The sequence below is a fragment of the Triturus cristatus genome, chromosome 6, assembly GCF_964204655.1.
Source record: "Triturus cristatus chromosome 6, aTriCri1.1, whole genome shotgun sequence".
Classification (NCBI taxonomy): domain Eukaryota; kingdom Metazoa; phylum Chordata; class Amphibia; order Caudata; family Salamandridae; genus Triturus; species Triturus cristatus.
This window is the reverse complement of record NC_140589.1, coordinates 105,215,494-105,228,352: the sequence shown is the minus strand read 5'-3', so window position 1 is coordinate 105,228,352 and position 12,859 is coordinate 105,215,494. Positions and strand designations below refer to the sequence as shown.

Here is a 12,859-nt window from a genome sequence, read left to right as displayed (position 1 = left end):
CTTCAAACAAAAACAGCATGCCCTTTGAAGTTGGGCAGTCCATACCTTATCAGCGTGTCGGGTGCACCAGTTGTAACCTTAACATTCATTAAAATAATTTTCTATCATTTAGTTTGATTTAGGAGTAGTAAACAGTAGAATGAAATACCACCATGAGGCTTATGGCAGTCTTTGATGGCAGGAGCTCAGTACCCACGGTAAAAGAGGATATACTGATGTTTGGGAGCCTACTAGAAAAAAAATATCTAATGAAAGCTAGTCGCCTATTTAACAATACGTGAGTCTGCGTGAAGTTAATATTTCACAATGTCGTCACAACTCCCCAGAAAGATTAGACTTAACCCTTTCCGTGCTCATGACGGAACCACTCCGTCATGAGCCACGGGTGCCGTGTGCTCATGACGGAGTGGTTCCGTCATGCTGCGGCCGTTGGCGGCCGCTCCGCCCACGCGGCGCTAATTCCCCGCCTGTGCGGGCGATTAGCGCAGTGGGCGGAGACGTGACGGAACCACTCCGTCATGAGCACAGCTCACCCGTGACTCGTGACGGAGTGGTTCCGTCACGAGCACAGCGGCACCGCAACTGCCCCCAAACCCCCCCAGCGCCGCGGCGGAATTCCTGCCGCGGCGAAGGGGTTAAAAGGCCTGCTGAGAAGTAAACATGTAGCATTAACCTCACGTATAGATATCTACAGGGGTATCGCAGGCTTTCCAACATTTTTGTCTTGCATTCAGTTTTAGATCTGAGAATGCCAGTCTGATATGTCTGTACTGCCTTTGAGTCATTCTTGTGTTGTCTTCATTCATTTAGATCCCCAATTTATAATACAAGATAACAGCATCATGCGTTGTCACCCAGCAGTTAGGGGTACCTGGAAAAAACCTTATGCATCATTCTATGGGTGCCATATTATAACAACTATAATTAAATATTCTTCAAGTATGAATTGACACCAGAAGGCATGACAGAGAAGAAACCTGAGCTAAGCAACCTTTCTAAATAATACTTTTATACAAATAATTAACCTATATGCTTTATTCCACTATTATGAAAAACTCAATTCCCCTTACACTGTGGCTCCATGCATTTTGAAGAAGAGTTCCTGCTACTCGAGTCCTTGCACTTCAGTATGTCTTTCTGGTGTTGCTTACCTTTTTTTCAGAAAAGGTGGCAGTGTATTCATCTCCGATCAAGAGCAAGGATTCGGCTTTGTGGCACAGGAGCCTTGGATACAGTTTGCTACAGTGAGAGAGAACATCCTGTTTGGGAAAATGTTCAATGCCAGTTTCTACCAGGAAGTGGTTGAGGCCTGTGCACTAACGTATGATCTCAGTGTGAGTAATAGTCCAGATGCATGCATCGTACTGTATGTCACAGAAACATAAAATCGTTGACTTGCATCGGATTGAATTGTGGCAGTGGTTATGCCAGCTGCATGGCTGGGCCTTCTCTTTTATTCCCATTATTGTGGGTGATTTCTACATCTGGGTAGCCCAACCTTAGGCATCCCTCTTCTGATACTACTTTCTTAATCTTAAAACACCCCCAGTTACATTTGTTGATAAGGCTGCACTCTGCATCTTGTTAGGAATTCAGATAATAGACTCAACATCACCCGCCCTATCCCAGAAGCCCCCAGATTGTCATTAGGAATATGAGAGCTGACACTCTTGAACACCCTCAATTCATCACATAGAGAGCAAACACAGGCCTCTTTGTTTTAGGAAACTTCTGAGGACTGAACTTTTTAGACATTCCTTTGGCTAATTGAAACCAGTGTTTTTAGGCCCTGATGACTAGATGTGAATCATACACAGATCTAGTATATGTGTCGCACTTGCCTATAATTGAAAATAGCCCACAGTGCTTAGTGGTGATCTGTGAGTCTTTTTGAGGACTCCCTTTAAAAGGGTTATGATTCACTACATGGATGTAGAAGAGCCAGGACACAAACATATTCTCCACTAGATAACATTCGATATGCAGCAAATGGAGAAGGGTAAGTTGAGTTTGCACTTCAGATTCAGACTGAATTCTGTCCATCTACAAAGATCAACCTTAGTCATCATTCTTTGCAAAGTAACGCTATTCGATTCCCACATTTCTCTACTTCCACCTTCTGGATACTAACTGTTATCAATATTAAACCTTTATGTTGCACCCAACACTGGCAACAGCCCTTGCACACCTTAGGTCGCTATAGCCCAGACATCCTTTGTCTAACTGCTGCTGTTCCTCACACCACAGTAGAACATTTCACCTGTGCCCATTGCTGGTTCCCCAACAGCTGCACACCCACAGCTCCACGCAAATACTGACAACGCCCTCAACTCCCTCGCCTAACACACACGCCACACAAGCATCAATGCCTACACCCCCACCCTACACCAATCGCCAGAGCAAACCCTCACATTAACACCCACTTGCATGCATGCTTCTCAACACACGATCACTTAGCAAACACACAACTGAAATATGGGGCCTGCTGAGTAGCGACACACCCAACATCCTCTTTATCACAGAGACCATGCTCAACCCCTTATCAGCTCCTGACATTGCCACAGCAATCCCAGCGGGCTACAAGACCGCTCGACAGGACCCCCTTCAGAAGTCAGTAGAAGGACTCGCTGTCATCTACAAGGAATCTATCAAATGCACAACATCCCCAGAGAACACCACCCCATTCATGGGGCACTAGCTGCAAATCTCCGAAAGCTTCACCCTGAACGGAACCCTCGCCTACCAAATACCTACCTGTACCACAAGCCACCTTTACTAAACTCATCATTGACTTTGTCGCTCCTCTCACCATTGAATCCAGAGCCTACTTTCTCCTTGGTGGCCTCAACTTTCACCCGGAAGACCGAAACAGCCCCTACTCCACAGCACACCTCGAAAGCTTGAGCAACATCGGCCTTATTCAGCTCGTCCCAGAACCAACACACACCACAGCACACACACTGGACTCCATCTGTACCACAAGAGACAGCATCAAATACAACTCCACCATACCGCTCACATGGCCCGACCAGTCCATCATTCATTTTCAAATCAACACTCCCCAAGTCAACACCACTACCAGGGTCAGCACTCCAAGCTGTAGTTGGGGCAAAATCACAGAAGTAGACTGGCTCAGCGTCTTCAGTATCAATCAGCCTAGCTCCACAGACAACCTCAACAAGGACATCAACAACTTCAACAAGTGGTTCAAGAACTACACGGACTCCCTTGCACCCATCAAGCCCAACAAGCATAGTAAATCATACAAGCAGGCCAGCTGACCTCCGAGACACCGAACAAAACTGTTAACAGCTAGAAAGGAAATGGAGAGCCAGCCACACACCACCGACAGAACTACCTACAAGGTTGCACTCAGAAGCTGTCACCAGCAAATAAGAGACACCAAGAAAAAAAGCAATTCTGGACCGCATGCAAGGAGATCTTCTCTATCATTAAGGGTTTCTCCTCGCCCTCAGGCACTATCACCAACATCGCTGCCTCCCAACAATTCTGCCAAAACCTATCCAAGGTCTTCCACAGTAAAAGTCCAAACATCTACAGCATCTTTGTCGTTGCTAACCTATCCACCACTAACCAAGACAGCCACCGGACGGAATGAACCACCCTCACCAGAAACATCACAGCAACAATCTTGCGGACCATCCACTTGCGGGAGCCAATGAACCCAGGCCCCCACCAAATTCACAACCTGGGAACATCACCAATTATTACCACCCTCACCTACATCATCAACACCTCCATCACGTCCACTACTTTACCAGATGAATGGAAACGTTCTTAAATCAACTCCTCTTCAATAAGCCCACAGCCAGCCCAAATTAACTGAGCATTTCTGACCCACCCCCCTGCTTCCCTATCCAGCCAAAGTGATTAAGAAGGCCATCAAGAAGCAACTTACAACCCACTTTGGACTTCACCATCTTCTAGGCAACACTCAATCAGGATTTAGAAAGAACCTCAGCACCAAAACAACAGTAATCCCAGCCACCAATGGAATTTGAATAATCGTGGACTGAGGAGAAACAGCGGCCTTCAACACTGTTGTTATATTCCTGGGTTAAGTCCATGTAGCAAAGCAGCTCATTACTTACATTGTCCTATTTTTCAGCAGTGACCTTTTGAACATATTTTCGTGCACGACAATGTTGATTAGTTTCTCTGAAACTAAACTTGTTTACACATCTAGCTTCACACAATATTATCACAATGCCCTGAACATCATGTACAAGGTCTCTTCTCGTACTATGTACAAATGTCATCTCTATCTTCATCCACGGAGTGACATATCCATAACATCACTAATCTATACACACATTGCAAGGCTGATTTCTATTATAAAAGATGAGCATCCCGATAGATTAGGAGAGGAGGCACTTCAGCTGACACCGAGGGTCCCTGTATGCTGGGACTTTACCACGCAGTGTTCTGATATCTCGTGAGGGGTGTCCAGTTCGTGACTAAGATGGGGGTCCTTCATTCTCTCTCATCAGGTAATGGAGTCGGATCGTCCCATGGTGAGATTCTTGGCTCTACACCTACACACACTCTAGATACACTTAGAGTAGGGTTCGCATAGTAGGAGTACGCTCAATTACTGCCTTGTTTTATATGCCTGCATATATACACTGTTTTAGGACCATGGTAGAACTATATCTATTGTTTACGCTTTTGGTGCTTGTAATCACTTTTATCTGCTTCTGTCTATTAATCATTGCAGCACACGTATTTTATACAAGAATAAAGTTGTTTCAATAAATATATTGAAAACGTCCCACTATGTATTCTGTGTATACCTCTCTGAGAATAAGTGAGCACAAGTGACTGAGCGAAAGGTTCTGCACTATTTCCACGATCCCTGAGGGGTCAGGGTTGTCATGTTCAATGGTTGCCAGAAACCATTCGCTCCCTGATAAGGTTAGGGGGGCTTACAGTGGCACTGTGAGCTAGCTGGTCTATAGGCCAACATATCCTGTATGGGTGTCTGGAATCAGTCTAGACACCAAGCCCCTAGTTTATGGTGTCCAACAAACGTGCAGATCCTACAGATTAGTAGGAACTACACAACATTGCGCCCAACGTTGGCTGGGTTCTTATTTAACGGTCAATCTGAGTAGTTCAGTCGTACTTTTTAAGAGACCCCCTACTCATATTTACACAGGAGATGTCCAGAGTGGGAAGGGAAATAAATCCGCTTCAGATGAGTAGGTATACACATAGTATTGGCTGTAGATTATTCAAGCTTGAAGGGTTAAAAAAGTTTCCTGCATTGTGTATACCAGGTCTCTTTTATATTCATTTGAATAATTAGTTTTTCTTCAACCATGACCAAACAAGCTTAGGACATTGAGGAGCAGGTAGTTGCTTTAAATATTGCAGAAAACAGCACACCGGCAGTTACTATGAAATTATTTCAACATGGCCCTCAGGCATTGGGTGGAGATGTTACCTTTGTGATTGAGGCACACAAAGCATCAGAACAGAGGCATTCTACTCTTGGGTGAAATGGCCACCTGCCGATGCACGCACACAGTTGTTTCACAATTACATTGAAGATGAACTACCTGAAGAATATTTTCTATATGTGGACATAGAAGTCACATCACCTTACCAAGAGCATATTAATTGGTTTAAACGCGCCCTACCCCATACCACAGAAAATGTGAGACTCGGTCCGCTCAGCAGAGAAGGAGTGACCTGGCCGGTCTTAGATTCTGATACACCGCATCGAGACATTAGTATTTTACCAGCAGCAGGAATGCGTATACTTTATTAAGATTTGGTAAAAACTTACAGGAATCTTACACAATACATAGTGAGAACACTTTACATTTCAACCTGCTCAGGCTGCACAGCCTCAATTGGCTACTACAGGTATCAGCCCCCAAACACTGAACGCCGTTATGGGAAAGATTCTTACCAGTCGGGAGCAAATTCTGTTCTGGATAGCACAGAAAATGGCTCCGCTTGATTTTTTTTTTTTTTTTTTTTTAAACGTATTTTTATTGCAGAATTAAGTATGAGAACTCCATAATAGCGTCCCATGCCCACAATGTGTCTCATAGGCTCGCATCATTGTAACACTTTACACAGCCATTCAGCCCACATCCCGGAGGCTGGGCAGCACAACATTACCGGCCCCTGAGTATCATAACCAGTCTGGCACAATAGAGCAGGTAAATCTCCCATGGCAACATCTGCTTTTCTCCCATCCGCCTCAGTCCCCAGCTGTCCGTCAATATATTAATACAACACCCCGAAAACTCCCCCCTTCCCCACCCTCCCTCCCCCATGGCTCCGCTTGATGCAGTTTTTCCCCCTATAGGCCCGCAGGAAAAACACAGAATATTAACAATTTGCTTGCCAGCACTTTAGATATATTTGCTTCAGAAAAGATTTTTCTTTGGATCTAAAATGTTGATCGAAGTGTTTTAAGTCTTAATGGGGCAGTGCATGTCCTTCCGTTGCCATATCAGTATCACATTCTGCTTTGTTCTACGATCTGCAAGGTCATCAAAAGAACAGGTTGGCTTGTATCCTTCATCAGAGTATGTCTTCACACCAGAAGCATACAGAAAGACATTCATGCAATTAATCTACCTTTTCCAAGGTCCCACCCTTGCCAATGGCACCAGTAAAAAACATGGTTTTGGTGATATCTTTAAGTATCAGCCTGACAAAAAAGATAACCCATTCAGGACAATTAGATAATAAAATGTTTGAAACGCTTCTCCATCTTTCTGAGATAACATTAATATTCAACAAGTATACACATCTCTAAATTATTTAAAGTAATCATTGTTGATCCTTCACTGATTAAAATTAAACAAATAACTAACATAGATACTGTTGTCCAACAATACCAAATTGCCGGTATTGCAAAACATCCAGTCCTTATGTTCTTTTATTTTTTTGAGAAATTTTACATAATGCATAATCCCTAGTATAAATGTTTTCTAGAATTCCTTGGCAATTACAATTTCCATATTTATTGAATTCACTATTCAGATAAAACTGTTTTCTCAAAATATTCCCCCCAAACAATAACATTTCTGAATTCGTCAGTCAATAAGATTCCCTATTACCGTAAAAAAGAGCATTTAAACATATAAAGTGCATTTGTGATTCTTCTTTGTCAACAAAGTCCTTCATATAACCATAAACTATTCAGGAGTTACCATTTATCAGCTGCCCCTCCAGTAGTCTTAAAACTTTCAGTTCCAATTCTTCCATATTCTATTTAATTTAACTACTGCACCAACCTTTTTTGCATATATGCTTTCCCAATAAAAAACCTCTTCGCATTTTGATAAGCCATTGAGAAATTGTCAGGATCGTCTCTGATTTCCAATTGGCTAAGATTAACGATCTAGCTCCTAAAGTGGCAATGCACAGTTTTTTTCATTCTTTTTCTATCAGCTATGCATGCTATTTTGGTAGATCTCTACCAAACTCTGATATATAGCGGGTGGCTGGGCTTAGAACAGGTATGGAATGAAGAGAGCTAATGTATATAGTGGGCTAACACACTGCCCCAGACGGTATACTGCTGTGATGGGTGCGAGCAAAAGGGTAATGGCAGTTGAAAATACTAATGAAAGAAGAGGGTTCACCCAAAGTGCTCAATGCTGCCTGTGTGTATTTTTATTCATGATTTTCTTTTATAACATAAGAATGATGAAATTAAAAAATTAGTTTTTGGCCATACCTAAAAAAGCTGTTCTAAAATTATGGGCTTGATTATGACTTTGGTGGTCCAACTTCCTGGACCGCCATGTGAGGGTGGGAGAATACCACCAAGCCGGCGGAATCCCTACCGCCGTATTACGATTACACCACCGAGCTGGTGTTGTTGTGTCGAAGGTGCCAAGGCAGCAGCATGCTTCGGTTCATAGATCCCGAAGCATATGCTGCCACAGTGGCAGTGCTACTTGCATGTTGGGTGCAATGTGTACCATGCACCATGTTGTGCATGGCATCCAGTGAGTGCACAACAGTGCAGTAAGAGGGGGGCACAACATGTGGCCCTATGCACTTTGCCCAATGGGCAAAATCACCCTGGGGCCTTGTTTGGGGCTCCTTCCCTGCCATGAAAAGGTTGGTGGAAAGGCAGGTCATGATTGGGACAATGGTGCTGGCATCCCATTTCAGCTGCCAACACAAGAACTAGGATCCTGGCGGTGGCGGCGGTTGGACCAGCATATTCATAATCAGGCGGTCAAACCGCCGCGGAGGCAGCGGTTGGACCACCACCTCGGGTACACCGGTCTTCAGAACACCGTACTCGTAATCAGGCCCTAAGACAAAACAAAAAAAAAAAATTACAAATACAACTGTGAAAGAAATGGAAATTGGCATTTAGAACGCACTGGAGCCACCTTAGTTCAACATTTGATAGGAACTTTAAGTTTCCCTAAATTTTAAATACAAATATTATCTATAAAATAAGTATCAAAAGTATTTTGAACTGACGTGCTTCTGTCACATTAGATAACTACAATGTAACAAACATGCATTAGAATTATAAAGTTAACCCGGGAAACAAGCAATCACTTTTCCAGCCTATATTGATACATTTATTAAATGCATGCATGAAAAAAAAAAAGTATCAAAAGTCTTTGGAGTGACAAGTGTCAAGCCTTTGACCAGATATCTGGACATAATATTGAATCCTTAATATCGAGCTACATAAATATCGAGTTTTTATTATGCTGGCACACTAATAACTTGATGCAGAATTATCGTGGACATAAATATCGATTTTTAGGTAAGTAATATTGTTTACAAGAATATCAGTGTTTTTATCATCGTTTGCAAACATTTTGTTGTAAAAAATATAGTTTTCCCTTATCTTTGTGTTTTAGTTCATATTTCATTTGTATATGTTATACATTGTTTGTATAATTGTTGTTAATATTTGCAATTTGTAATTTTTAATCGTACGTTATTTAGATGTTTTAATTTTATTGTTAATAGTAATCTGTAGTGTTCTAGTGGGTTGTGAGGTTTGTAGGGGTGCTGGGTGGGAAGTTAATTAAGTATGATAAATTAATAATTAATTTTTAATTAATAATACATATTTAATTGATAATAATGTATGTATATTGTGTAATTATTATATTGTTTAGTTATATTGTAGGTGTGTGTTGTGTTTGCAGGGGTAAATGGTGGAAAGTTAATTAATTATTAATTTAGTATTCTTTTTTTGTTGATAATTATGTAAATATTATATTTTTTATGTTACATTTTAGGTGCAGGTTTTTGGGATTGTAGGGGTATAGGGTGGGAAGTTAATTAAGTGATAATTAATAACTAATTGTTAAAACATTATTAATTAATTGATAATTAATCTAGTAAATTATGTAATTATTATATTTTTAATGTTATATTTGAGGTGCATTGTGTTTGTATGGGTATAGGGTGGAAAGTTGATTAAGTAATAATCATAAATTAAATTAATTATTCATTTTTATTAAAAAAACTTTATAATTATGTAAATTGTTTAATAAATATATTTTTCATGCTATATACTAGGTTCGGGGTATTGGGTTTGTAGGGGAATTGGGTGGGAAGTTATTCACCGAACTAATCTGTGATAAAATCCTAAACTTACTACTTTTGGTATTCACAGAAGGCATTTAGTAGTAGTAAAGTTAGAACTCCTAACTTTACTACTACTAAATTGAGACAAAATCCTAACTTTATGACTTTCGGTATTCACAAAAGGCATTTAGTGGTAGTAAAGTTAGGAGTCCTAACTTTACTACTACTAAATGCCTTCTGTGAATACCAAAAGTAGTAAGTTTAGGATTTTATCTCAGTTTAGTAGTAGTAAAGTTAGGAGTCCTAACCTTACTACTACTAAATGCCTTCCGTGAATACCAAAAGCAGTATGTTTAGGATTTTATCGCAGATTAGTTCTGTGAATTGTCCCTAACATAATTAACAATTAATTATTAATTTATTAATTCTTATTTTATTGATTACTTAATATGTTATTTGTGTTAACTTTTTAATGTTAATTGTGTATTGCTATGTTTGTGGGAGTATACTTTGGGAACTTAATCAAATGAGCAAGCAATAACAATTTTTTAATTTGGATATTAATTATTAAAAACAAGTATAAGTGTGTAAATTAATTAATTGGTATTTAGCTTTATATATAATTTTTATATTAGGAGTTTTATATTTTTGGTCAATTAGTAGTGTATTTAAAATATGTTATGTGTTTGAAGTCAACTACTTTCTCTAATGTTGCTATAAATTTTACCCCTATGACATCCAACGTTTTTCATACTGTTGTACAGACTGCAATGGAAATAATAAATCTTACTTCTCCAGCGTCCAATGTTTTCCCTACTGTTGCACAGACAGGAGTGGGAATAGTACATTTTACTTCTCTGAAGTCCAACGCTTTACCTACTGTTGCACAGACTGGAGTGTAAATAGTACATTTTACATTATTGGCCAAAAGCTCATACATAAGACATGTCCCCATATACAAAATCTTATCACATGTGTTTATTTCATGAATTCATTTTTTATTGTTTATCAAAATTTTTTTTTTCTTTTTTATGTATATTTTGTTCTCTTTTTTGTGCTCATAAAGTCATCATATAAAAACATACATATATGTCAAGTTCATATGAATTATGCATATTTGAAGTACAAGTCACAAAATCATAAATAACCCCACAAACAACCATCATACCTGCCTTCTCAACTGTCAACCTATTCAACCATACTATCATGCATACATACAACACAAAAGTGACAATGAAATACAAAGCATATATAGGATCATGTACAGGTTTGACTTCTACAAAGACACTTGACAATTTAATTATTCATCTCATCAGATTCTTCTTTTATCTGTGTCTCTGGTAGGATTCCCAAATGTCTGGAAATGGTCTACGCACGTTTCGGTGGGAAGTTATTCACACCACCTTCATCCGGACCAAATACAGATTTGAATACATAACACAAAAAGAGTGAACGGGGGTTATCTGAATAAATCTGTATAGTTCTCAGCAAGTGTATCTATAACTGTGATGTGTCTGCATCATCATCTGAAGCAACCCAGAATATGGGTATTCTTTGAATGGCAGATTGGTTCCTTCGGTTATTGAATCGTATCAATATAAAGAATTATTCAATTATGTTCTAAGGTTGGAATATTTGAACTGGTTCCATCTAAAGAGGCAGTTATAGCTTGTACCTCATCATGCTAGGGCCTCGGTGCAGCAAAATACCATATATTCTTAGGGTCCAGGGTAATCCGAGAAATTATTCATTTAACTGATTTTAACCGCGACCAATTCCATCAGCGTGTTCCCATATATGCTTTGTATTTCATTGTCACTTTTGTGTTGTATGTATGCATGATAGTATGGTGGAATAGGTTGACAGGTGAGAATGCAGGTATGATGGTTGTTTGTGGGGTTATTTATGTTTTTTTGACTTGTACTTCAAATGTGCATAATTAATATGAACTTGTAATATATGTATGTTTTTATATGATGACTTTATGAGCACAAAAAAGAGAACAAAAATATATATATTTTTGATAAACAATAAAATAATAATTCATGAAATAAACACGTGGTAAGATTTTGTATATGGGGACATGTCTTATGTATGAGCTTTTGGCCAATATTGTAATTAGATAGGTCAGTATAGAAGTTTTTCTTTCAAAATTTGTTATTTCCCCCTCCTCTTGAACCTGAAAGTAAGCAGGGGGTACCTTCCTTTTTCATAATAGTAAATTTTACTCCTTCGGAGTTCAACATTTTCTCTACTGTTGTAGAGACTGGAGAGGAAATAGTAAATTTCACCACGCTGGCGTCCAACACTTTCTCTACTGTAGCACCGACTGGAGTGGGAATAGTAAATGTTGACCCTCCAAAGTCCAACACTTTCCCTACTGTTGCACAAACTTGAGTGGAAATAGTAAATTTTACCCCTTCGGAGTCCAGCGCTTTCCTTACTGTTGCAAAGACTAGAGTGAGGATAGTAAATGTTGCCCCTTCAGAGTCCAACGCTATAGCTATAGCTATAGGTTGATATATATGTGTATAATTTTTGCTCTTTTTATTTAATATTTAAAGTGTATTTCTTATTTGTTTCCTTTTTTTTATATTTTATGTATTTATATATATGTATATATAAATATGTATATATATGTATTTGTATGCATGTTATAGTAGTAAATCTTAAAATACCACACAAAAATATATATAATATAAATTATATATGTAATAATAGTAATTTCTTATATTTAGTAAATATAAATATATATATATATATGTGTGTGTATGTTTATATAAGTATATATTTATTTTCAATATTAAATGTTGCATTTATTTAAAATACATTATTTTAATGTTATGTATTAAAATGTTTAGGATTTATAATTTAAAGCCTGTATTTATTTAAAAACAATATTTTTGTAATATTTCTTATGACATTAGTGTAAATGCTATTTTTCTCATTATTTGTGTACTTACCTTTATCAGTATAGGAAAGCAATATTTGCGTCACAAATATTTTCGCACAATAATATTTGTGTGTCACGATATTTGTGTAGTCGATATTATGTCACCAACACTCTGCGTGTGGTGTCAGCCTTTCCTTCCCCTGCATGTACGTACAACCTGACAGTTTGGAGTGCAGGTTACAGATCGTGGCGTAGTAGAATATGTTTCACAGATTACAAATCTAGAGCGCACGGAGACAGCTTACGGAACAGGCAGAAAGAGACTGTGGATGGTGAGACCTGTGCATCAGTGAAAGAGGATCCCAGAATTTCTTTGGCAAATAACCACTATCATTAGTCATGGAC

At 39.0% G+C, this 12,859-nt stretch overlaps 1 protein-coding gene across 2 annotated transcripts in view; it reads left to right on the top strand.

The window, feature by feature from the left end:
• The window catches only part of LOC146816450 (ATP-binding cassette sub-family C member 10-like), a 351,699-nt gene that overhangs the window by 117,293 nt on the left and 221,547 nt on the right, over nucleotides 1-12,859 (top strand). For both annotated transcript variants that reach the window (XM_085610292.1, XM_085610293.1), the window contains exon 8: nucleotides 1,163-1,334. In XM_085610292.1, the coding sequence (XP_085466418.1) occupies nucleotides 1,163-1,334 (172 nt within the window). The remainder of the gene's footprint in view (nucleotides 1-1,162; nucleotides 1,335-12,859) is intronic.